Below are 27,926 nucleotides of genomic sequence, written 5' to 3'. Positions count from 1 at the left end.
AAATTTTTTTTTTTAAAAAAAAAAAAAAAAAAAAAAAAAAAAAAAAAAAAAAAAAAAAAAAAAAAAACGCTATTACCTCACACACTTCATGTATATTTTTGCACGCAAAATACTCCAATTTTTTTTTTTTTTTTTTTTCTATTAAGATCCATATGTCTATTTTTAGCGAAACAGTTATTCTCACTCATTTTGAAAATTTCTGGTGAATTGCTTTTTATAAGTAAAATTTTTCCCAGGACGAAAAGATATCTGCACTTTTTTAAATTCTTATACTTTAATTTAGCACAGCAAGTTTTATGCCACTCTCTTTTTTTTTATCATTTTTTTTTTTTTTTTAGTAAAATTTTGGAAATCGTGCACAAGTAACAAAGAAAAAAAAAAAAAAAAAAATGTGACAAAAAAATAAGCGTGAGTATATTTTTTTTTTATTTCTTTTTTTTTTTTTTTTTAACCAAAACATATATATATATATATGCTTATTGAAGTGGCCCATTTGGATGTGTTTATGAAAAACGTGTAAGGCAGTAGCGTAGGAAGCACGCTACGTTTTAAATGTGTTTAATTCATGTTACTCGAAAGGGTTTTTTCACTAGGACATGCATTTTTGCACATTCTAACCATACAGAGCTAACTTTCATAATTTTTAGTTGTTACCACACATCCAATCTTCCATTCTGGAGTTACGAACCAAAAAAAAAATTACACTTGACACTGGGTTAAGAAGTATATACAGCGACTCAGTGTTGGAAAAAACTTTCCGAAAAAATTTACCACTCGTTGGCGTAGCTGTGTTTAAATTTGAATGAACTTGAATATATCTCTCCAATTTGACATTACTGATATTGGGTGTGACTTGTGCATATATGTATATAGGTACTTGTACATCTATATGTGTGCATACCAAGCCGAAGAGGACTGATCTGCATGCACACACCATATGCACTACCGGGTGTTCCCTCTCTGATAGCCACTTTTGTACTGCAAGGTTGAGCAAAATATGGGAGAAAGAAAAATGGAAATCAGAACATATGTGGATGATAACCACACGAAATATTTAGAAGCAGTAAAAAATTACAATTCGCATATAGATGAGTTAGTCATATTTTTTGATACGTTTGAAGATCCTTCATGTAATCATATAAACTGGGGAAAACTAAAATACAAAGGATATTTGCAAAAGATTTACAACCATGATACGGAATTATTACCTATACATTTAGATGACCTACGAGAGCATTTCTGTAAAGAGAATAAGGAGGCAGATTATTCTGTATATAATGGAATAATGACAAATACACATAGGTATATGGAACTGTTATACTCTGCAGCTGATAAATGTTTATCGGATGAATGTTTTAAAAGATTTGTTAAAGGTTATGGAGAAGAAGATGAAAATGAGAAAACGAAAAGGAAGAATTTGAGAAGAATAAATAATGAAGATCTTAGTGGATATTCTACTGATGAAAGTGAAAAAGAAGCTTTTAACAACTTATTTCGTGATATGATTAAGCCAATTGAAGAAATTAGACAAGAAAGGATGAAAGAATATAAATTGCCAGCATATTTAAGAGTAAACTTTGAAATTATTTTGATACCAAGTTCACGAGATTTAGTGAGAAAAATGAGAGTAGTAAATGCTGATTGTATAGGATCTTTGAGTACATTCGAATGTGAAGTAATTAGAGCTACCCAGTTGAAACCAAGAATCCAGGTAGCTACTTACGAATGTGATAGATGTCACGTATTTGCATATAAAGCTGTGGATGGTCCTTTTTTTATGCCACTTTTTGATTGTCCAGGTTGCACAAATGTACATGGTATTAGAGGATCATTAAAATTTCAAGCGAAATTAAGCAAATTTGTAAAATATCAAGAAATAAAAGTGCAAGAGTTACCTAGTCAATTACCAGAAGGAGATATTCCAAGAAGTATGAATTGTATAATACATGGAGAATGCACCACTTCGGTACAACCAGGTATGTCTGTTACATTAACAGGTGTTCTAATGCCTGTTACAAAAAGTGGATTTCAAGCATTAAAAGGAGGATTAATTGCAGAAAAAGTTTTCCATATTTATTATGTACAAAATAATAAAGAAAATTTTAATGAACATATTGATAATTATGAAAAAATTATGGAAGAAGTGCAAGCTTTGAAAAATAGCCCCAATTTGTATGAAAAGTTGGCATATAACATTGGTCCAGAAATATACGGACATGACGATGTGAAGAAAGCTTTATTATTACAATTAATTGGAGGATGTACCAAAAAAAAAAAAGATGGTGGTTTAATTAGGGGTGACATACATATATTACTAATGGGAGATCCAGGAGTTGCTAAAAGTCAGCTTATGAAAAAGGTATGTCTCATTGCATCTAGATCAATATATACAACAGGTAAGGGAAGTAGTTCTGTTGGTTTGACTGCGGCTGTTTTGAAAGATCCCAATACTGGAGAAACTACTCTAGAGGGAGGTGCATTGGTGCTAGCCGATAAAGGAATATGTTGCATTGACGAATTCGATAAGATGGATGAATTTGATCGTTCTGCTATTTATGAGGTCATGGAACAGCAAACTGTTTCTATTGCTAAAGCTGGACATTGCAGTAACATGCCTGCACGATCATCTGTTTTAGCAGCTGCAAACCCAATTAATGGTAGATACGACTGCAAAAAATCCGTTATGCTTAACATGAATTTACCCGCAGCACTGCTAACCAGATTTGATTTACAGTTTCTTCTTCTTGATATATCTGATCGAGACAAGGACAAAAAGCTAGCTGAGCATGTTCTGAATATTTTAAAATGTACAGATTCCACTGATGATAAAAAAAAAAAATCCGAATTACACAATGATGGTTATGAAGAAATTGACAAAACTGTATTGAGAGCTTTTATACAACTAGCCAAAAAGAAAGAACCCACCATTTCTCCTGATTTGATACCAAAAATTACCCAATGGTATGTATCCTCGAGACAATTAGAATCGCAACAAGAAAGATATAATGATACACGTGTCAATTACACAACTCCAAGAGCACTCCTAGCCATTCTCCGGATATCACAAGCACTAGCTAGATTAAGAGACAGTGATGTCATGGAAACAGCTGATTTTGAAGAAGCCATCAGATTAACTGAACAATCAAAAGCTAGTGTATCACAACAAACAGAAAAAAGAAGAAGAAAGGATTCATCCACAGAAATTATGAACATTATTAAAAACATTAAGGAAAAAATTATGGAAAAGAAAAAAAAATGGAATGGATGGATATCTATTGAAGAAATAGAAAGGCAATCAATAACAAAGGGATTTACCAAAGCACATGTTTTTAATACCATTGATAAGTATGTAGAATTGACAGTGTTTACTATTAATGAAAATAACACAGCTATTGCCTTTCCTAATGATGTATACAATGCGGATGATGATGTTGGTTATGGCGATGATGTAGATCATATGGCAAATGAGGAAGAGTACGCATATTGAAAGAAGTCCAAAAAAAAAAAAAAAAAAAAAAAAAAAAAAAAGAAAGAAAATGGTGGTGGAGATGCTCAAGGGGATATTTTCGTAGCACCTCTTCCAACATATGTGTTTCCTACACATACACGGGGGTGGAAGGTGTTGGGGTTTTCTACTTCTACCTCGTTCAGGATTAACCTTTTACATTTTTGCTTCCTCTCTTTTCACAACGGTGAATGAAATAAAATATGATATAATGCAGCTTAAACGAAGAGGCCCTAGTGGTGCATACGATAGGAGAATATAATATAAAGTAATGAATAAACAACACTTAAATATGTTCTCAATATGCATGTATAAACTTGCGAATAACCCATTTTTAATGGGGGAACACCATTTTGTAGTTATCACTTTATCAAGAAGGGAAAACAAATTTTCAATACACTAAAAATACATACATATGCTCAATTTTAAGCACAAAATTAAGTGAAACATTATTACATGAGCATTGACGCAGAGTTGAATTTTTTATTTTATTTTTTTTTTTTTTCATATTCTGTCCTGTTTTTATCTTATTTTGTTCTCTTCGTCCCTCGAAGGGAATTTGTACGTTTTTTTAAATAAACACCATTTTGTTTTTGCATGCCCACGAATTTTTTAATATTAAGAAGTTTTTTCCTTTTTGTAAAATATGGACTAAAAAAAATTTTACGTTAAAAAAAAAAAAAAAAAAAATGGAATTTAAATAGAGTTCCACCTTAGCATTGCTATACGTAAGAAAGCATAGAGAGCGTGAAGAAATGAGAAGAACGTGATCTCTTAATGCTCATTATGCATATGCGTTAATATCTGCATATAAGGATATATATATATATATATCCATGGTGGTATAGAAGGAAAACACTTTTACTATGTGCAACAGTTTTGTCATATTCTGGACCAACAATTTGTGTCATCGTAGAGTGGCGCTTGTACAAGCTGAATACTTCAGGATATTATGAACGAATAAAAAAGCATGTAATCATGTTGAAGAGGTGGAGAGAAAATCCCAAGTCTACGTTCCTACATCTCACAATTGCTCCGCTACCCTTTTGAGTTCCTCCTTATCTGCATTTATTTTTAGGAAGGTGTTCCCCTCCTTAAGCCTCGTTTCAGTGATAACATTGTGCGATACAAATTCGACTAGGAGAGAATTTATTCTAATGCTTGAAGCACCTACAGTAAATATTCTTTTATCTTGCAATAGGGATTCTTTTTCGACTCCGTAGATTCCTTTTTCTAGATTTTCCAATTGTATAGATGCGATAATTTTAAAAAGCCTCTTATGGTTTACACTTAAAGCATTTAAAATGGTTTCTATATTTTTTTTTACATCTACTTCTTCACATTTCTTATTGAATACCCATTCTGGTAGGAACTTGTTCCACTGTCTCAAAATTTCATGTCGATAATCTATCCATGTGTGACATTTGACGTAGTGAAAGTTAATTGAACTGATGTTCTTAAAATTCACATTTAACTCAAAAGAAACGTCATCAATGGAACAAACGAAATAAATGTTATCATACTGACTAATAAATGAGAAATATTCATAGTATGGATATAATTTCATATTATCAATATTGTGTATAATAAAATAGAGAGGTAAATTTGATTCGTGTACTTTTTGAATTAATTCATACAAGAGATCGAAAGACTTTAAATTTTTTGAAGTTTTATATTTATAGTGATACTCTAAAACACGAATTACAATTTCTTCAAAATTTATTTCATCTTCAAATCCAAGTATAATACATTTATTTCCATCATTTAAGCAAATATTACTAAAAAGATTTAGTAAATGATATTTTGATCCTATTCCATATAAGCATATATTTATATTATTCAATAAATATACTTTCCATTTTATGAACTGCTTAATGTTGTAATGATATAAGGACCTTTTTTCTTTTATATGTGTATGTGGCAAGTTTTTAATTAGATACTGTAATTTTTGCACATGATCTAGATTGTCTATATTTTCTTCAATAGGTATATATGGCGTTAGAAATTTTATTTTATAACTAGGTTTCACCACTTCTTTTATATTTAAGCTGGAATAGTAATCATAAGATATTAATTTTTGCGTTGATGAGTCTATGAGATCTTCTATTTTTTCTTTATCCTCCTCCTCCTCCTCCTCTTCTCCTCTTAGTCCATCCATGTTTTTTTTTTTTTTTTTTTGTATTTTTAAATTATTTCCTGTCCATTGATCTTTTACTAATTCTTCATCTTGTGAATTTTCCATATCACTTTTTTGCCCTTCTGAGTATTCACTACTACCTTCGATTCCATACATGGTGGGATCCTTGTAAATGTTTATATCCATTTCCTTGTCGAAATCGTCTATATACATGTCATCTTGTTTATCTTTAACAGCAACAAATTTCGTCCCTTGCTTTCCTTTACGTATTTCTCCCCTTGGGTGTGAGTCGCAAGTCTTGTGATCTCCATCTGTGTTAGCTTGATTATCATGGGCGTTTGCTTCTTTATCATCGGAGTTATCTTCATCACCATCTTCATTATCATCTTCTCCATCAGTATCATCTTCCTCACCCATTATTTTTTCTTTACTAACATGAGTAGTACCCATGTTAACTTCCTTTCCATTTTCAGTCTTCTCCTTTTTTAACTTTCCGATTCTCAACTTTGCTCCACTGTGAGGCAAATTTTCCCTTTTACGCGTCTTCGAATTGGAGCTCGGTTGAGATTTTTGATTTCCCATGCCCCCCTTTTTTCCTTGATTATTATTCTTCTTTAATTTTTCTAGCATCACCTTTCGCTTGGCCTCTAACATTTGTTTCATTTTTTCCCTTTTCTTCTTTTGTTCTACGTCAAACATGTGCGTCAAGAAATATGGGATGATATTTTTTTCGTTCAATTTGTCATAATCTATGTTAATTATGTCATTTATTTTCATTTCATCTGAAAAATGAAGTTTATTTCTTTGAAGAAAAAATTCCAGCTCGTTTTTTGTGTGCTCTCTTAAAAAGTTAATGCTTTCGTTGTACACATTCGCTTGGTATTTTTCCACGTAGTTTTTTTTGAAGGTTGCCATGAGAGATTCGTTCATTTCTTTGTCATCTTCATCATCTTCTTCATCCTCATCAGCTTTGGCATCCCCTTCAGTGTCACTGCTGTCTTCTTGATCTAGCTCATTCCTAGGGGTGGCATCCCCATCAGTTTCGTCAGACTGGAATGTACTATCCATCTTAACATCTTGTCCTTCACATGTATTTTCAATTGTGTTTTCATTCATCTGTTCATTATTGCTAACTTCTGATGCTTCCATCTTAAAGGATAGCAGTTTTTTGCATCCTTTCTTATTAGGCGATTTAATATTTTCGTTAAATTTTATTTTTACCTCTTCTTTGCTTAAAAATTTGTTCACGTTCTCTGGAATTCTCACAATAATACTAGGCATCTTTTTGTTGTTTTCTGTCAGGTTGGTTATTATGTATTCTTCTTTTTCATTTTCATCATCTTCGCCGCTATCTTCCATCCGAAACATTTTCTTCGGAGAGCTCACTTTGATGCTTTGCATCATTTTGTGGGGAGACAGAAGGGAAAAATCTATTGGTGTGGAATACCCGTGGGTGCCTCACGTGCTTGGGTCATCATCTAATTCCTGTCAAACGGTTGTCAAGCTGTTAGTAAATGGATGCCAAGTTATTAACAAATGACTGCAAAGTGCCTTCTAAATTACTGTTATTTTGCTCCCTTCAGGGTAACTAAAGGGATAACCGACAAAGGTGCAATTTTCCAAGCGATTATCAAAAATTAAGCAAGTACTTCGTTACACCTTTTCAAGAGTGAACAAATTTACTGCTATTAAAAGAGGATTTTGCATAATCCTTGAAAAAAAAAAAAAAAAAATATACACATTTGTACGTGTATGAACACAAAATGGTGCGAAAGGTTTGCTTTTTTTTTTTTTTTTTCCTATCACTGATTAGATTGAAAAGTCATCATGCGGCAATAGCGATATTAGCACTTTACAAAAATACACATGCACAATATATTTATCACATGTGTGTATATGCATCCAAGTTGGAAATTCAGAAACACATTACCTAGCTGTTTTGTGTTAGAGCGAAATTTATTTAAAGAATGCAAATTTGATGTGGATTATAACACACTCTTTAGGTATTACCTTCGTTATCGTTAAGTAGTTGCACAAAAATTGGTACCAATTTTTTTTTTTTTTTTTTTTTTTTTTTTTACAAATTCATTTTTGGAGTTTTATTCTCCCTTTATTTTTTTTTTTTTCTGCTTTTTTTTTGCTTTTTTGCATTTTCCTTTTTTAATTCCCATTTCATGTGTGAGAACATTTGCACTACCGTCAAGGCGGGCTGATTACTCCAACTGGTTTTATTTGCCTACCTTTTTAAGAAGTTTTTTTGTCAATAATTTCAGCCAAGCTTTTCTCCTGAATTATTTGTGTCTCGAGAAGAGGATAACAGAACGTGGTTAATTATAAAAAAGGAAATGGAATAACACACAAAATTAGCATGCTCTTCTCTTCCCTCTTATTCAGACTAAAATTTTATCACTTTGTGATGGACTGTTTTTAGGAGTATATTGTGTGCAATTCATCTTCCCTGAATTTGCCATTCTTTGGAAAGAACTAAAAAGGAATATTGTCTTACTATTTTTTGACAAGGTTTGCTCATGCTCATTTGTAACCCATATTTTTCCTATTATCACACCTTTTTTGTCCAAGTTATTACTTAAGCACTTTTTGTTATTATTCTCGAAAAGGAAAAGGATTTTTTTTTTTTTTTTTTTTCGTGCACATTAATTACTTCTACTTCTTTAAGCTAACCTTCGTCAATTTTTTTTTTTCCTTTTTATGCCGCCCTCCTTTGCGTCTACTTTTTTTATAAAAAAAATTTCAAATAAGTATTGAATTTATTAGAATTAAAAAAGTGGCAATGTTTCAAAAAAAGGAACAACAAAAAGTAAAATGAAATAAATAAATGAGAAATAAATAACGAATAAGAAATAAATAACAAATAAGAAATAAATAACAAATAAGAAATAAATAGCGAATAAGAAATAAATAACAAATAAGAAATAAATAGCGAATAAGAAATAAATAACGAATAAGAAATAAATAGCGAATAAGAAATAAATAGCGAATAAGAAATAAATAGCGAATAAGAAATAAATAGCGAATAAGAAATAAATAGCGAATAAGAAATAAATAACGAATAAGAAATAAATAACGAATAAGAAATAAATAACGAATAATATATTTATGTATTATGATATATGTAATACCAAAGAGTGCAATATCAGTTGCACAAGCAGATATTGTGCAGAAGGGATAAGCACAAAATGGACATAATTACATCGCGTCCATTTCTTTTTTTTTTTTTTTTTTTGTTAATGTGTGTATATTAAACACTCCAGGGGAAGCACATCCGGAATAACCTTTTAATCCTCCTTAACTTATGCATCGGTTTTCCTTTTCATCAGTATGACATGATAATTATAACTTTTTAAAAATGCACGCATAACGTTGAATAGCACTACATAGGTATCTACATTTTCACATGGGTTAAAGATCGCTTGAACGACTATAGAAAAGCGTTTTGTTTCTATTAGCATCGGTATAATATAGTTAAAAAAGGGAACATTTAATTGAATGTTGGCAATTTCGCTGCTGTTAATATCGTAAATTAAATGTCGATTCAGAATGATGTCATATTGATGGGACTCCCCTGAGCTGCAAATTTGTATGCCATTTTTTTTTAAATAACTGAAAAAAATATTCCCCTTCAACCCTTTTTCTTCACATAAATTATTAAAGAATCTTAATATTTTTATATACTCATTTATGTTTATTTTTTCCATGTCACTAGTTCCGCTCCTATTGAATCCTTTCAAAAGGCAATTCATCCTTATGGAGTTTCTTTTCTTCATGTTAAAAATTAAGGATAGCATTAATTTTCGATATACAAATGCGTACTTATAGTTGTAATATAAACTTTTAAATTTTTTTACGAATAAATGCTGCATTTTCATTGACTCGATCAAGTATTGGTCACTTGTAACAAAATTCAGGTCATGCTTAAAGATGAATGTTAAGTAGTTCATTAGTAAACGGAAATCTGTTTTGCTTAGGATGTGCTTGTTTTTGTCTACACCCCCCCGTTCGCTTTTGCCGATTACGACATGTTCTACTTCATTTATTGCAACATGTTCTGCTTCATTTATTGCGACATGTTCTTCTTCGTTTATTTCCCTGTTTTTGCTTTCTACTTCTTTTGCTGCATCTTGGGGGGCTAGACAACTATCTAGTTTCCTGCACGCGGATTCCTCTTTGTTCCTTTTAATATTTTCTTGACCCCCATGATTCGCACCATTAGATTTGCACATCCCATGGATATTCATGGCAACATTATAATCCATTAGATTCACAAATAGCATTTCGGAGAAGTCAGTCTTCAAGTGCAACACAATTCTGCTAAGATTATTCATGAAGATGCGATAGTGTTCTTCCAATCCATAGTAATATTTGAATTGGTCGTGAAACAAGCTCGAGTGGGTGATGATATATATGAAAGCAAATTTTAGAAGTAAAAATTCATACAAATCGTCTTCGTCTATTTTTTTAAAGGTAGTATTATTATAAACGTTATTATTGTTTTTGATCGCATCTATTTCTATACCAATACATGGGTTAACATCTTTTCTTACTACATCATTAGAATAATTTATTTTCCTATCTATTTTTTTCCACATTTGATTCTTCTCCCCTGGAACTCCTTGATTATTCTGATTTTCACTTTGGTGAAGATACCGTCTTATGATATGATAATTTACATCATCCTTTAACTTATCAAGTTGGCATGCATTTATATTTGCACCATCTTGTTCTACAAGATACTTTTTCTTAATATAGTGTATGACGAGAAATGTAACTGTGTTTATGTGATGCGTATATAAAGGGCTAACGGTCATCATTGCTCCCTTCAGAATATAATATTGCAGAAGTATAAGTATTCCATTGATATTCAATTTGTGAATATTTGTAAGTATTTGTTTTTCGAAAAATTCCAAGTCCACAACTGTGGAGAGATTCAATTCGGTTATTGATAGAAGTATGTTACTGATGGAATGAAATATGTATTTTTCTTCTTCAAAGGAATATTTTTTCTTGTTCATAAAATTTGTTTTAACCTTGTCTACTAAGCTTAATATATTCAGTGATATTTCCTCTTTTTTTAAATTTAGGATACTATATGTAAAAAGAATCTTATCTAAATCGAATATGTGCAAGTTAAAATTGAACACTCCTCGATGGAATAAGTTCATCAGATATTTATAAAAATTGTTATCATTAAAACTATTTTGCACAGATGGTAATATATCCATAATGTGTAAGTAGTAGCTTTTATTCTTTTTCGACGTCTTTTGTTTGTTTATGCACTGTACAGGTATTTTCATTCGAAATACGTTTTCAGTTTTGTCCTTTTCAGGATCTCTTAGTTTTTGTTTTTTCAGAAGGTAAGTTTCGGTATTGCTATTTATGGCTAGTTCATATGCGTGCGCCTTTGAAGCATCAGTGCCTACCAGGATGGGTTTGGTTATATGTGCTTCTTTATCATTGTCCATTACGAAAACATCTTTGTGAACCGAATAATTTCTGATTCTAGAATTTCCTGTCGAACATACAATTTCATTTGTACCCTTGAGAGCTCCTTCCGATAAGCACAGTTGATTGTACTTTTTTTCTTCAAAAGAATAAATTACCTTTAAACATTCATAAATGTATCGAGATAGCTGCTCCCAGTTTAAGGGCAGATACCTGTGCTGATTCCTCATTTCATGATCATACATGTAGAAACATCTTTTGTCTTCATAATATAAGGAGTTTCTGCTATAATAAAACTCATTTTTAATTTTATAAAACTGAATAAAATTTAGCAAAGCTATGTAATCATGAATGATCATTGTTTGGGCTGAATTCGTTATGAGGTAAAGAAGGAATAAATAAAACTCATTATTAAAATGCAAATTATTCCTTATTAGATATAATCCTAACGAAAAGGTTGTTAAAAAGGGGATATTCAATGATGTTTCTCTTTTTTCCTTATTTTCTAAAAAGATCTTCAAATTCTTCATTAGGTAAGAATACATATGGTATATTATTTCCACATACTTGTCGTAACTATCACAAGAATACTTTTTTGAGTACTCATATTGTAGCAACAGCAAGGATAGCAGGAATATATTTTGTTGCTTCTCAGAACTAATTTCGGAACTGTGGGCAAGGTACTTTATCAGATGATCCAAACTGGGGATGCTCCATACTGTTCCGTTTTTCAGTTGGTAGAAGAGTAGGTAATTTACATCAGCCATGGTTAAAACTAGCGATGGCGTGGGTGATGGTGCCTTTTTTCCTCTCAACAGAAAAAAAAAAAAAGGGTCATATTTATTCATTTCGAAATTATTCACATGGAATAATAAACAAATGTTCTTAGTAGACAAATTAAAGATGTTGCTTTTCAACACTGAAAACAGGTAATCATATAGTAGGTTAAAAAAATATCCCTTCAAATTTTTGTAATGTATAATCAGAATGTTTAGGAGAATATTCAGCTGCTCATCATTTTGTATTTCATATTTTTTACTTTTTTGATTTATATAATAAATTTCTTTTTTTAAAAACGCACAAATGTATGAAGTTATGAAATTGTCTTCCTCTACCATTTTGTAGTAGCGTAGACAGTACGACAATTTGTAGACATCTAATAAGTTTATCATGTTCCATTTTCCGCTTTTACCTTTTCTCAATGAATCCTTAAATGAGGATAGCAGCCTCAGCACGTAATCAACATTTATTTTTTTAATATTCCCATTCCTATGTATTGAATTGTAGTTTTTTATGTCTTCCACTCTTTCCTCTTCTCCCAGAGTGTAACAGTTGGTAGTGTTATTCTTTACGATAGCAACCTCACAATTTGTTGTATCCAAACGGGTAGTAACTCCTGAGGGGTATTTGAAATATGAACTTTTATTATGTGCATAATCTTTCCAATCAAGGATCCCTTCGTTAGGTGAACTTCTTTCATTTTTATCCCCCAGTTTCTTATCCTTTAAAAAATTTATGTTGCACTCATTCACCTCGTCTGAATACGTGCCAATATGATCTGAAATATCTTCTATCTGGTTCTTAGTCAAGTCATTTTCTCCAAAGATTGAAACATCCCATCTATTAACATCCTCATTGTCATAGTTCTGTGATATATCTCTTTGTTGTGCATAAAATTTTTTATTTTTCACAGCCAAGTACAATAAGTCAATCACTTCAACCTCAGCGAGACAATCTACATTTTTATAAAATATGAAAAAGAACTTATTCAAAGGGGTCTCTTCATAAGTTGACAATTTTTTCTGAATAAATTTAAACAATTTTCTTGTTTTTTTTAGTTTATTTTTATCTAAAACTTGTTCATATTTTTCTTTGTTTGTTTCTATTTGTGCCACAAAAGATTCAGTGTTTCGTTCTTTAAGCTTTTTTAAATTTTCTATATCATCGAAATTAAAAATGAAACATTCATTATTGAACAATTTGCTTGATGTCTTTATACCACTTCCTTGAATTAATTTCTTAGTTATGGATGCTTCTTTTATGATTCTCCTGTAGAACATTATCCACGTTTTTTTTTTTTCTTTTTTTTTTTTTTAATGTTAGTGTGTAAGAACCCCTCAAATGATAAACGCCAGTAGGTCGATCAAGTCCAGAAATTTCATCGTTGAAATGGCGAGAAGGGGTGAAACCTTACAGCAAATCAAATGTAAAATCATGCAGAGGAGTGAAGAGGATGATTATCCTGTGTGTTCACGTACATATTTCATCCCTATTATATATGCTAGTTAAGAAAATCTGTTCATCTCTCCTTATCCAGTCATCTATGCTAAAATGGTCCTCTAATTTGCTAGGTAATGACAACTGCAGATAAATACACATGGCAGAAAATTTAATTTACTAATTTACGACAAAAAAAAAAAAAATTAAAAAAATAAGAAATTCGATAAAAAAATTTATCTCTAATTACATGAAAATATAGAAGAAAGGAGTCAAACTCAGGATATGCAAAAAATGTATGCGTATATTTAACGAATAGAACATGTAATTTTAAAAAATTCGAATTTTACGGTACGTCAACGAAGTAGAAAATGCGAATACAGTTATTTGTTGTTGCAGAAAAGTTCTTTTACCTTTTGGCTTTTTTTTTTTTTTTTTTTTTTTTTTTTTTTTTTTTTTTTTTTTAGCCCGAAAATATTTTTTACCTTTTTTAAAAAAAAAATATACCAAAAAAGTTTTTTAAAAATTTTCAAAAATTTTAATTTTAAAAAAAAAAAAAATTTAAAAAGAGGGTTTTTTTATTGTTCCTTTTTTAAAAAAAAAAAAAAAAAAAAAAAAAAAAAAAAAAAAATAAAATTTTTTTTAATAAAAATAAAAAAATATTTTTTTTTAAAAAAATTGGGGAAAAAATCTTTTTTTTTTTTTAAAAATTAAAAAAATTTAATAAAATTTTTTTTTTTTTTTAAAAAATTTTTTTTTTTTTTTTTTTTTTTTTTTTTTTTTTTTTTTTTTTTTGTTGTTGTATTTTTAGCCCGAAAATATGTTCTACCTTTTTCAGAAAAAAACTATACCAAAACAGTTTTTTAGAAATTGTCACACATTGTATAGTTGAATAATAACAAATTATAGAGAAGGAGTTATGTATGGTGTCCTCATGTAAAAGAAGAAAAAAAAAAAAAAAAAAAAAACGCATGTAGGACCATGGCACAACTGCTATACCTGATGACGCAAAAGTAGGGAAGAACTGTTCGAAGGTATTCCCTTGGATAAGAACTAAGTATACGAAAAAAAAAATATATATATATATACATATATATGTGCAGTATTAACCCTGAGGAACACATCGCATGGTTCCTATTTTTCGTAAGTTTTTTAAAAAATTCGAATAATAATCATCGAACAGGTAACGACATACATTATCGTGTTATTAGGAGCTAGCCAAATGCTATTAATGTGATTTCTTGACAAAATCTTTAGGTATATATGCAGTGGGCATAAATACATGATTACGTATATGTATATGCACGTAGATGAATACACAAATTGTCTTCCTTGTTTTGCCAAATAGGGCGGAATAGAAAAGGAAAAAAACAAAAAAACAAATATTTTCTACTGGATTGATGTTCAAAAAAAAGGACGAAAAATTACAAAAAAAATATATCCAGAAGGGGAGAAAACAAATATACGCAAGTTGTGCTTAACGGTTGCGGGATAGTAGCGTCTGAGATAGTGTCGATGGTATCATCGATAGAAGGAAGCACGGTATGATGAGAACTAGTGTCCAGGGTGGACCCTCTCTATTTACCCTCCAACCCCACCCAGAGCCCACTAGCTGCTTATATATACCTTCTTGCCCCGGACAATTTCCTCTTCCACTTATCCTCGTAGTACCTTAAGGCTGTTGATATATGTCTGTTGATGTAACTATTTGATTGGATGTGTTTATAGGATTTGTCCAATGAGGAATTACTTTCTTTAGACATTTGTGAACAGGAGAGTTCATTATTGCTGAATTTCGATGGCGAATGTGTGTTCTCATAAAGGGTACATATTTTACCAGGGGAAAAATCATCTTGAGTGATAATCTTAGTTGATTCATTTTCATTCTTCTTCTTTGTAAGAATTCTTTCTTTTTTTTTTTTAATTGAATTTACAGAATTTTGCCTCGAAGATTTTAATGATTTAATTCGAGATATGTTTATATTTTGTCTATGTAATGTCGTATCCTGTTGTAAAAATTGAGACAATGCCTTTTTTATATTATTTATGATATCATCATACACGATAAAGATTTCTTTCTCCTGTTTCTTTACATTTTTATCTTTTAAAACGCATTCTATATAAAGAGAAGTGGTGTTTACGCAATTTTGTAAAATATTAAATATGTCGCTATTTATCTCACAATTATGTTCATTTTCTTTTCCATCATTTGTGAAATGTTCACAAGATATATTTTCGTTTTTTACATCCACCCCTTCGTTTGTGATATGATTTCTTTTCACTGCTGCATCATCAGCATAGCTATTTTTTAATTCCCCTAAAAAAAATTCTTTTTTTTTTATGATTTTTTTTTTTAAATGTGTGAGAATAAATTGGACCTCTTCTATAAAATGATCTACATCGTTATTTAAAATATTTTCCAACTTTTTGCATAAAAATAAATCAAAAGGATTTTTTAAAATGGGCTCATCCGTTTCTTCCTGCTGAATGTCATTATAAGTACCCTCTGAAACTTTCTCGTCCTGCCTTTCCCCAGTATTAGCGTTAAATATATTTATTTCACACTCTTGGCTGAGGTTATGTGTACGGTCTTGTGTCTCTTCATTGTTGTCTTGCTCCCTCATTTTTTTCCCACCCACTGGATTCTTGTGCATGTAATTTGTGGGGTCCTCTTCTTCTATTGTTTCGTCCAAATTGCCCATTGGAAAGAACTGGTTTTTGATTATATTTTCCACGCAATTGGTGGAATCGTAATCGTGTTGAGATGCTAATGGGGGATCACAATGAGAAGAAGATGAGACATCACAATGAGACAACAAACGGACACAATTTTCACTGTTCATATTGTCTGAGAAATATAAATCAGTTGTCTCTATCAGCTGATCGTTATTTCCACTCTTTTGATCTGGGTATTTTTGGGGATAAGTCTTTTCCATAATATCGATGCAGCTGTTCTTATTTCTGTTGCTGTGTAAGAGTAGTGGTACATTTCCGTCTAGAGTTTCTTTCTTGTGCAGTGCTTCATCACTGTGTTGATCATCCAGGACCTCTTGCTCACTTTGTGTACCACTGTCTCCAAGGGAGGCCTCCCTTGTGGGGGCCTCTTCCAAACATTTTAACGACTCGTATCCTCTGGGGGAATTTTCATTAATTAGCTCATTCTCATAAATTTCTTTGGTCATATGGTGTTCATTACATCTGCAGTTTTTCCTTTCTTTGTCACATGGTGCATTACTACTGCTTCCTCTATCAAGTCCACTTCCTGTATCACTGCCATTACTTCCTCTATCACTGCTATTTCCTCTATCACTGCCATTTCCTCTATCACTACCACTTCCTCTATCACTGCCACTTCCTCTATCACTGCTATTTCCTCTATCACTGCCATTTCCTCTATCACTGCCACTTCCTCTATCACTGCCACTTCCTCTATCACTGCCATTTCCTCTATCACTAGCTCTATCCCTCGTATGGATTGTCGTTTGCGAGTTTCTCCAATTGAACGTCCCAGGACAACTCTGAGTAACTCCGAAATGTTTAAGCAAGGCCCAATTTTGAAAAACTTGGCCTTGATTAACATGGTGGGTATGAAAGGATTGCAATAAAAAATTTTGAATTTGTTTACAAATATAAAAAATTTGATGATCATAATCATTTCTATCCCAAACAAAGTAAGACTTGCTTACATTTTCATGTGAAATTTTATTATCACATATAGTCCATTTTATTTGATTTGCCAAGAGCAATATGAAGTAACCAAAGACATACTTGTTATTATTTTTGTCGTAGCATAACATATAACTTTTTTTTTTATAAAACTTTTCCGTAAAATTATCGTAATTTAATTCTATAAACCCAAATGATAATATTTTATATTTATTGTCTTTAAAATATTTGATATATATTTTGATGATCTTTTTTTCATTTTTTATGAACGGTTCAGTAATGAGAAAGCATAAGTATAAATCATTTATTTCTGAATTGGTGACTTGGATATCTTTACTTGTGCATGTGGTTTCTTTGTATTTTAAATATATAATAATCTTTTTATTTTTCATTTTTTCAAACAATACTTTATTTAATTTTAATGTTTTGAAATACAAAACGTTCACATAGGAGTTGTGAAAATAATTCCCTTCACTGCTTGTATTTGCAGTAAGAGTGTTATCCTTATGATGTATACAATTCTTCATTTTTGTGTTGTAACACGTTTCACTTTTTTTCACATTCCTATCTTTTGTATACATTTCCATAATAGATCTGTCATGTCCATTATTCCATTTCTTTCTCAGCATGTATTTCGATACCTTCTTGGTCCCTCCCAAGTGTTCATCAGTCCTCATATGATCAGAGAAGTCACTGTGATACATTTTCTATTTTCGGCTTTGTTATTTTACTTTTGATTTTGAATTAGTTCGCACCATTTAAACAATTCAGATAAGTTTCCTTTCTGAAAAAAAGGGGAAACAGCATCTTCATGTGTACTCATGAGTAGTGAGGATAGAGAGACTAGTGAACATATGAGACATTACCTATGCGATACTACCACATAGTGGTGACGGAAAATACTATACGTTATTGTTTACACACATTTGTTTTACTATACCACGATGACAAATACAAGTAACTACTTGCATAGCTGTACATGGAGTTGAGCATATGTGCATATGACAGTTTACACACAGAGAGGCGCGATTTTACATCACTTTCTTGGTTTTTTACACAAACGAAAGGAGAAAAAATTCGTGTATATGTGTGTATGTATGTGTTTGTATATGTGTGCGTATGTATATGTATGTGTTTGTGTATGTTTGCGTGTACGATGGTGCTGATGCTGATCGTGGTGATGGACAGATTAATGTAGTAACATTTAATTTTCCTTTCTTACAGTATTAATATAGAATTAGTGCGAATTATTTGCTAATATGTCTTAAAAAAATACAAAAGCGTAGTGCACAAAATTTGAGGAAAAGAACTATCCTCATGTTGTACTCTTTGTCTTTGAAAAATGGAAATTTACCTTTTCGAATTTCTTATCGTAAAAAGGGGTAACAGGCTGAAAAGGGGAACACATTATTATGTATACATATAAATGAATAAATAAAAAAAAAAAAAAAAAAAAAAAACGCTCCAAAAGTGACATAAATGGAATAATTTTTTTTTTTTTTTTTTTTTTTTTTTTTTTTGCAGAATGTTGTATTACAATATTTACAACTAATTTTAAAATACCGTTCTTCAATTTGTACTTAAAAAAAAAAAAAAAAAATGATAGCAATAAAATTGCCTCCAATTAAGGTTATACCCATTTACAACCGTCTTGTCAAATTTTTTTTGCTGACGTTTTAAAATTGTTTGCCTAATATTAAATTGTTTTTCTATAAGTGTGTTGCATTTTCTTTGTTTCTTTAAACATTTCATTATTTATCTCTCTTTTTATTTTATTTTTTTTTTTTTACTTTTGTTTTTTACAATTTGGAATTACTTACATAATTCTACTGTGGTGTATGCACCTGATTAGAGCGAATTATTCTGCATAATATACTAATGTATATATGCATGTGCGTATGAAGGTATGTATACAGATATATGGGCATGTTGGAATAGTCATACAAGTCACACTATTCCTATTTTAGTGTAAGAAAAAGATTCTCTCCTAATTTCCCATGAAAGATAAATGATAATTTATTTACACTCTATTGCACCTTATGAAATGTTTCATTTATTTTATTTTATTTTATTTATTTATTTTTTTTTTTTTGTTTCCTTGTTTTTGTGTTATGAAAGATGGAAAGATATATTTCAACACTGCAAAGATGTTTATGCATGGGTGCACATATGTTAGCACCTAAATGCGTTATGTACACCTTTTTCTTACGTTTCTACATATGACAAGACACTTTTTGCTGAATGTCTCACGAATTCCTTTTGTATGTGTTCGACCGTTAAAAATGATGTAGGCGATATTAACGCGAAAAGGGTGAATTGTTATACTGTCATTTTGTCCGTAACTCGCCTTCAAACGTGTGTACATATATATATATATATATATGTAGTGCATGACACACGTGTGTCAATGTTCCTAAACGCTAGTTCATAATTTGCGTTTTTCTATCAATAAAATGCTATATTGTAACATCCTGTGGCTGCGTGTCCTTAATTAGAAATAGAATGAGGATGTTGATTTTATGTACATGCATTTTACCGATACCGATATGCTTTTCTGCGTAATTTTTTTTTTTTTTTTTTTTTTTTGCCCCTATTTTTTACAATAGAAAGATGTCTCACTTAAAGGATGCGTTGATTCACTGCCACACACTAGTGCTATTACGACCATTGTATTCATTATTTTATTCATTTATTTTATACTATTACTTTTTATTAGTATTTATTTATTTTTATTTTTTTTTTTTTTTTGTTTCATACACTTTTCCCCCTTGTCCATCATATATAATAACAAGGATCTATGATTTGCCCAAAGGGGTTAAATCAGGGACGCGGAGGGGGAATAGGCAACGCGCGTGACAAAAATTACATGACACGCTTTTGCCTTAGCTACAGTGTTACCGAAACGGAGAGAAAAATAAAAAAAATAAAATAAAAAAATATAAAAGGAACTAAATAAATGCATGAGCATGTAATTCTAATTTTTTAGAGAAAAAGTTATTTAAAAGCATAATTCCCCCAGTGCGAATCGTTCTCGGGCTAGGTCGTAGGAGGAACCAAAAAAAACTTCACGGACTGATACGTACGTATTGATGCCATATTATATACATTTACATTATATGTATATGGAGAACACATTTTTGAAGAGATAGGGACAAATGTATAATCTAAACTGACATGAGAAAGAAAATATGAACAGTGAAAATCCCAGAGAAAAAGAAAAAAAAAAAATTCTGACAAGAACAAAAATGGAGATACATTACACAAGTACAGGAAACAACAAAAGTGACTTAAGCGACGTGGATGTGATGAAGTTAGATGAAAATGAAATGAAGAAACCAAGTCATGCGCAAGATGATGCAGTGGAAGGCAAAATGGATATAGCTATAAAAGAAGAGGAAAAAAAATCGATAAAAAGGGTTGCTGAAGAAAAGGGAGAAGTTTCTTATAGTCCCTCATCTGCACCTCCTGTGAAGAGGAAAAAGAAGGAAAATCAGAGGGGGGTACAAAATAATGTTCTTGGTGAAAGGGAAAATATGAAACCGAATGAAGGAGAACCAAAAAGCTATTGTAAGGATAAGGGCGATGATAAAAAAATAATGATCGATAAAAATAACCTTTTTCAGGAAATAAATTCATTGATAAGAAGAAAATTAAAAATTAATGATGTTATAAAAATTGATTTATTTTATAAAGACAATTGCACACAAATAAAACCATATACTATATTTGATGATTATAAAGATGTAAATATAGAAAATAAAATTAACATTGAAATTGTAAATTTTTTAAAAAGTAATTTAAATAATAGCAGGAATTTCCTCTCCATATATAGTAGCGTGGTAGAACTACGAGGTTGTTTCAATGATGAGTTAATTAATTTACCAATTATCAATCAAATTATTTTACAAAAAATAAGCAGTAATAATTATAAATACAAATTCAACATTGACAATGAGGTGCTTAACTACATATATGTGGATCTATTTAAAATACCTAAAAGCAAGTATAAATTCAAAATTTTGGAAAAAATGTATGAAATAGAGGAATGGTATTACTACGACACGAAGGAAGAAAGACAGAGAGGCAAGGTTAGTGGGGACAAAAACATCCAAGTGTCAACAGAATATAGTGAACGATTAGGCAACCCAGAAAACACGAAATCTGTAGTTCATGAACTAGAGGAAGATAAAAATAATAAGCAGCCATCAAATGAAAACATAAATGAAGATGGTGACATGGAGGAAAAGAGCACATCTAGCGAATGTAATGAAAGTGATGCACTTATTAATTTGTATAATGAAAAAAAAAAGAATGAGGAAAGGAATTTACCCAATCGAAAAAAGAAGAAAAAGAAGAAAAAAAAAAAAAATGTTGATAAGGACAAGTTATACATTGATGAATTAAAGAAATTAGTGGAAGAGGACAGCGAAAATGAAGCTAACAATTCATCAAATGATCAAAATTCTACAGACACAAATGATACATCTAATAATAAAAATCAAATTTTATATAGAAGGAAAATAATATACTCTAATGATAATAACAATACTATCATAAGAGCGTTTAAGGAGATTGAAAATAACAACCTTTGTGTTTATTATCCTAATAGTTCATATAATCAATGTTTGAATATGAGTTCATATGAACCTCTCCTGAGGGAAGAAGTTTCTACGGGTATTATTTTTGATGATTCTGCATGTGCAGATAGTTCTAATCGTTCCAGTGCAAACTATCGAAACTGCGACATTTATCATCACAAAAATAAGGAAAGAGGTGTAACCAAAGGTACACCAATGGGGAAAATAAATGAGGAATCAAAGGACATAAAAGACACACAAAATTTGAACGCTCTAAACGATGAAAACATTAAGATAAAAAAAAGATACGTGAAAGACATTTCGATATATAATTTCTGTTGTGATGATAAATACAAAGGATGTAATTTATTTCTGCATGTAGCAAAAAATAAAAAATTGAAAAACTTGAAGATAGACTACAATATTGATTATTCAGATTTTGCCAATAATTTGGATATCATAAAAATGTATGAAATTAAGACTGAGACAATTTCGAAAATCCCGTGTGACGAAAATAAGAAAAAAATTGTCGGGAAATTATTTGACCTTGAAAAGGACTGGAAGGTGAATGTGAGCATTCATATTGACATTGAGAAAGTTATGCGAGAATTCAGAAAAAGGGTTAATTCGGAAAATTGCATAGAAAATGGCACCCAAAATTGCATCCAAAATGGGAGCCAAAATGATCACCCATCAGAGCACAAACAACTATATCGTGAAAAACGAACGAACAAGCTGGATTATATCATTTACAACTTTTACAAAAATTTCGAGTGCTTAATAAATTTTATAAATAAACGAAAAAATAGTTCAACCAAGTTTGAGTACTTCTACCCGAAAATGATAGGAGATGTGAATGAAGAGATACGAAAACATTATGACAAGAAAAAAGTGATTTTATTAAAAAAATCAAATATAAAATATATCCGTATTTTTAACAATGAAGTAAAGAGAATAATGATATTATTTTTTGTGCCTTATAACTCCAAAGTGTTAGACCTTGCATGTGGACATGGGCAAGACATGCTGAAATACAATACGGTGAAAAATAAGGTGTATGTTGGATTGGACATTTCAAATAAAGAAATCGAATTAGCAAAGGAGCGGTTAAATCAAAACGACATGAAAGGTTTATGCAATAGCGATAATTTTATATTTTTGCAAGGAGACATTTTAAATAATAAATTTTTTAGAAAATGGAAAAACAAAAATATTACATTTGACACAATTTCTATCAATTTAGCTATGCATTATGTGGTGTATAATGAAAAATCATCTAAAAAATTTTTTAAAATTCTCGGAAATTTTTTGGAGAATGAGGGATTATTGCTAGCAACCACCATTTCGACTGTCACATTGACAGATTTTTTGATGAAACGAGCGATCACGCAGATGGCTAACGGTTAGTATATCATGTAGTGGGAGAGTAGATGAAATCGTCGAGTTTTTTTTTTTTTTTTTGCATCTGCATCGTCTCTGGTTCAATATATGTGTTACATACCTGTTCAAGTGACTTTCAAATACATAGATTTGATATTACACACTAACATACTAATAAATGCAGACGTATATTAATACACATGTGTACTTTCGTTCTCCACCTTGCAGATTCTATTTCGCTGACACTGGAAAACGATCTTTTCACAATTCGATTCGACCAAGAAAACTTGCTGAAAATTTTCAAAAATAAAATGTGCCTAGAGGAATTCCTAGAATTTGTTAACAGCAGTGATTCAATGCCTCCAAAGAAGTACAACTACTTTTACAATTTAATAAAGAACGCTCTAGAAAATACGTTAGGTATAAAATATTATTTCTATCTATATGACACAATTGACGCTAACGAATTTGTTATTCCACAAAAATATTTAAGAGAAAAATTGAAAGAATTAAATATGATTGAACTCTTTAACAACACTGCCATAGGATTTCTTCACTACATAACGAACAATTTGGAAACATATGAAAAATATGAAAATATAAAATATTTTAATTTAATTAATAAGACAATAAATAATCAAATTTTTGAGGACATTAAATTCAGGATTAATAAAATTCAAGGCATTAACCGAAATTCACAAATTTATTATGATATTTGTTCCTTGTATCACGTGTATGTGTATAAAAAGAATTTTGATGCATCCATATTGGGTATATAAATTAGCGAATGTACATCAGGTGTTTCACCTTTGTTTTCACGTAGTTTTTCCACATAGTGAAACTTTTATACGTCAATTATATTTCAACTCTATTTCCTTTTTGTGGAAAAAGAGGACCCTCTTTTCCGCGAAGCGGTACCATTTTCAAAGACCCTTTTTACTTACCCCATTTTGCTTTATTTATTTATTTACGTATTTATGTTTATTTACTGATTTGCATTTATTTAGTTATTTTTATTTAGTTATTTTTATTTAATTATTTTTATTATTTAATTTTATTTATTATTATTTTTTTGTTGTTGTGACAGAAATGGGAATCCATGGGGTTTACCTGTTTGTCTTAATTATTGGATGGAACGTTACACAATGTCGTTCATTCAACAGACATTCGTTCAGTTACCCCGAATTCATGTACTTAATCATCTGAATCCTATTTTGAAAATCCATCCATCCTTCTCATCATTTTTTTACAATTTTCTGTGTATCCCTTATTCCTCGCCTGAGTTTTTTTTTTTTTTTTTTTTTTTTCCTTTTGAAAAAGCATTTTAGCTAGAAAAAGTGCTTTAAATATATGATATTTAAAATGGAATGAAGATTGGAGGGCAAAAAAATAAACCTTTATTTTCCTTTGTTACTAGTTTTTAAGCTGCTCTATGTATAATAAAATATATAAAACACTGTTTATTATTTTATATAACGGTGTACATTTAAAGTGTATAAAATGTAACATACATAATTGTAAATGGAGGAACTGTAAGGAATGTAAATAAATCTGACAACACATATAAAACAGTTGCGTTGAAGGATTTCACCCTCTCCCCTTTTTTCCATTCTAGAATGCATCATATGTGGCACTTAAAAATGTTGCTTTATTATAACGACATAATGAACTATTCAAATTTGGAAATTCTTTTTTTTTAATGCCTGCCCCCCCCCCCCCCTTAAATAGGAAATAATAAAGCACAAGAATAAACGAATATAATGGCAAAATATAGTAATAAATAAAAACAATAAGGTAGAAAAGTATAATTCCTTTTTTGTACACCACAGGGTAGGGGGCGGTGGCTCAGTTAATATTCCTTCACCTATGCCCATTTAGCATACACTTGGTTAAATTATTTTAAAAAACAGATTTAAAAGAGGTCCAATATTCCGTCCAAAAAAAAAAGTACGCAGTTTATACTGCACGTGGGTAGAAGAACAACTAAAAGGGAAAAATAAATATAAATACATATAAAAGTCAAGTGATATGAAGGAGGTAGATTCAAGACCTAGGCTAATTTGAAACTTCATATATATGCAGTATTGCAACGCATGAAGCTTTTGAAGGAAATAAAAAAAAAAAAAAAAAAAAAGCATAAACAAAATTTTAAGAAAAATGATTTCCCCTTTTTTTTTTTTTTTTTTTTTTTTTTTTTTTTTTCTTTTCCTTATCTATATATAGCCAACTTTGAAACATAAAATTGAGATGAAAAAAAATTTAGAAGCATTATTTGATAGGGGACATTAAAGTAAAACTCCTCTTTTCCCCCATGGCCATTAAAACAGATGCACATTTCTGCAAACATCACCCATATGTGTAAAATTGCTTTCATACGTCATATAGATAAGCATACACTTTACATATAATCATCCCCTTGTTGCTGAATTTAAACATGACGAAGTATATGCAAGTTTACGAAGAGAGAATAAAAAAAAAAAAAAAGAGGCATGGGAGAGAATTATGAAATTAGCGAATAATCTAGCACATAATTTGATATATTTTCTCTCCTTTATAGCCATGCTTATGTCTATTAAATGTAAAAACATTACAATTGTAGGGAAATATTTTTTTTTATGCAAGTACACAAAAAGAATTAATAAGAATTATTTAAGTTCATATATAAGAAAAGATGTTGAAAACTATTCGAAATATTTTAAAAATTCCTGTTCTCTGATTTTATCTTCTGGAACTGGAGGAACAGAAGCTTGTGACTTTTGCAACATGTTGTATAATATGTATATGAAATATTTATCAAAAATGAAAAATAAGAAAAACATAAAATATGAAGTGATCGATTTAAGTAAGAATGAAGTGGGGATAAAAAAAGTGGAAATAAAAATTGATGGAGAATACAGTTTCTACAATTTTGTATCAGAAAAGGGGATTCACAGGATGGTTCGAAATTCTCCATTTAATGCGCAAAATAAAAAAATGACGTCATTTGTAAAGGTTGATGTAATACCTACTTTAAGTTATAACGACACGAATGTAATTAATTTTTTAAATATAGCTGAAAATACTTCTACACCGGTAAAAAAGGTTCTGAACAGTCGTAATATGAACATTAATGAAATTCCAATAAATAAAAGCGATTTGATTATTCAAACCATGCGTTCGGGTGGGAAAGGAGGACAAAATGTTAATAAGGTTGAAACAGCTGTTCGAATTTTACACAAACCAACAAATATTTCTGTAAAAGTATCTAGTGAGAGATCTCAAATTCTTAATAAAAGAATTGCATTAAAAACGATATATGAAAAATTGCTGTATTTACAATTAGAAGCTCTAAAAGATAAAAAATACGAACTAGCTAATAAAAGCTTAACACATTTCGGAGAACAAATTAGAAATTATATTTTGTATGGAAATAAAATGATAAAGGACATAAGAACCAATGCCACTTCGACTGATGTTGATCGAGTCTTGTCTCAGGGAGAAATTGATTTGTTTGTGGATGCATACAAAAAATATCTATAAAAAAAAGAAAAGTTTAAATAAAAAACAATGAGAAGTAGACGCATTGTGTAAATGCATGAGCTTGCGTGAGAATATGTATTTTTAATTACGGATACATTGTACAAACTGAAATTTCCCGTAGTATCATTTTGATTACCCTTATTTAGTTTTTTTTTTTTTTTTTTTTTTTTTTTTTTTTGACGTCTTTTTGAGAGAAACCTTCTGAAGAAAGACAAACAAAAGGTAGAGTCGTTCTTTTTGTGCAACAGTAATGGATGACCAATGTTTTAACATATATGTTAGATTAGGACATATGCTGTTGCTGAGGTAATGTATGAACTGCATTTTTTTTTTCTTTTTTGGTTCACATGGTTGGTTAGTTATAGTTTTTTATGTGGAAGGCAGATCAACGGCAACTTTGATAAATGAAGACAACTGTAAATTTAATGTTGAAGACGAGTTATCCAAATGTAACATTTATAATTGCGTTAATTTTTTTTTTTTTTTTTTTTTTTTTTGCCGTTTCTGCATGACGAGTGGAAAGAACTCAACGTTGTCACATAGTGTACTTTGAAAATGTAAAATAAAAAACGGATGAAAAAAAGGGAGAAAAGGTTGTGTAATATAAATATACAGGAATGAAGTATGTTTATAATCTACGAATGGAAGTACATTTTTTTCCCATTTTTCCCCCTGCCATTCCTCCATCACTATAATACACACAAAATTACCATCTATATTTTTTACGTTATGTTTTGAAGAGGAAAGTACTGGAAAAATGGTTAATAAATAAAATAAAAGAAAAATGCTTATTTACCAACAAGATTTACTTATCATGTTTAATTCCCCCAAGTTTGAAGTAATTTTCTACGCTTAACAATTTAAATGCATCGGCAGTGCTACAAAAATTGTAATCTCATTATTTTATTATATTTTTCTTTTTCTTTTCTTTTCTTTTTTTTTTTTTTTTATTTTCACTATTTTGAAAAAAAATTAACTTTTCCTAATTTTATTTGTAAAATGTAAAAGAATCAAGAATTACACATTTTTACACATGCTTTATAGATATTTTTCACTCTTCTGAAGCACTGTAAGCGCGCAGTTTGCTGAAAAGGCAGTGCATCATTCAAGGTATTTGAAAAAAAAATTCGCATAGAGGGAAGAACAACAAAAACGAGTGCTAATATGCATGTTTATTTGTGCTCATATTTTTGGGTGTTCATATTTATGCGTGTACCTGTTTAAGTGTATATCTGTTAAAATGCACACCAACGCAAGCGTGGAAAACAAAAGAATTTATGAACGTATGTGTGTGTGCCCATGAGCACCCATTTGAAGTCTGCTTCACACCCGTAGAGGCACTCCTTAGTAACCAATATTACATGAAGAGAAAAGTTATGCCGAAAATTAATTATACCATTCTTACAACACATGTTCGACTCATTCATATGGTGTAGAAACACTATGTATATTTGATGATTACACA

At 30.4% G+C, this 27,926-nt stretch overlaps 6 protein-coding genes across 6 annotated transcripts; 3 read left to right on the top strand and 3 right to left on the bottom strand.

Annotated features, from left to right (window-relative positions):
• Nucleotides 1-997: 997 nt before the first annotated feature.
• Nucleotides 998-3,487, top strand: PGO_010370 (DNA replication licensing factor MCM7; the record flags this gene model as incomplete). The annotated part of the gene is made up of 1 exon (XM_028685681.1): nt 998-3,487. One exon carries the CDS (start codon nt 998-1,000, stop codon nt 3,485-3,487), a length of 2,490 nt encoding a protein of 829 aa, XP_028541482.1.
• Nucleotides 3,488-4,529: 1,042 nt separating this feature from the next.
• Nucleotides 4,530-7,046, bottom strand: PGO_010360 (origin recognition complex subunit 2; the record flags this gene model as incomplete). Its single annotated transcript, XM_028685680.1, has 1 exon — nt 4,530-7,046. One exon carries the CDS (start codon nt 7,044-7,046, stop codon nt 4,530-4,532), a length of 2,517 nt encoding a protein of 838 aa, XP_028541481.1.
• A 1,907-nt stretch (nt 7,047-8,953) lies between these two features.
• On the bottom strand, nt 8,954-13,162 carry PGO_010350 (hypothetical protein, conserved; the record flags this gene model as incomplete). The annotated part of the gene is made up of 1 exon (XM_028685679.1): nt 8,954-13,162. One exon carries the CDS (start codon nt 13,160-13,162, stop codon nt 8,954-8,956), a length of 4,209 nt encoding a protein of 1,402 aa, XP_028541480.1.
• A 1,773-nt stretch (nt 13,163-14,935) lies between these two features.
• On the bottom strand, nt 14,936-17,689 carry PGO_010340 (hypothetical protein, conserved; the record flags this gene model as incomplete). The annotated part of the gene is made up of 1 exon (XM_028685678.1): nt 14,936-17,689. The coding sequence occupies one exon, from the start codon at nt 17,687-17,689 to the stop codon at nt 14,936-14,938; it is 2,754 nt and encodes a 917-aa protein (XP_028541479.1).
• A 2,484-nt stretch (nt 17,690-20,173) lies between these two features.
• Nucleotides 20,174-23,721, top strand: PGO_010330 (methyltransferase; the record flags this gene model as incomplete). Its single annotated transcript, XM_028685677.1, has 2 exons — nt 20,174-22,964; nt 23,171-23,721. The coding sequence occupies 2 exons, from the start codon at nt 20,174-20,176 to the stop codon at nt 23,719-23,721; spliced, it is 3,342 nt and encodes a 1,113-aa protein (XP_028541478.1).
• Nucleotides 23,722-25,444: 1,723 nt separating this feature from the next.
• PGO_010320 (peptide chain release factor) lies at nt 25,445-26,461 on the top strand (the record flags this gene model as incomplete). Its single annotated transcript, XM_028685676.1, has 1 exon — nt 25,445-26,461. One exon carries the CDS (start codon nt 25,445-25,447, stop codon nt 26,459-26,461), a length of 1,017 nt encoding a protein of 338 aa, XP_028541477.1.
• Between the last annotated feature and the right edge of the window lie 1,465 nt (nt 26,462-27,926).

This window comes from Plasmodium gonderi (genome assembly GCF_002157705.1).
Source record: "Plasmodium gonderi DNA, contig: Chr01, whole genome shotgun sequence".
NCBI classification, from domain to species: Eukaryota; Apicomplexa; class Aconoidasida; order Haemosporida; family Plasmodiidae; genus Plasmodium; species Plasmodium gonderi.
The sequence above is the reverse complement of the archived record's forward strand: the minus strand, read 5'-3'. Positions and strand labels throughout refer to the sequence as shown.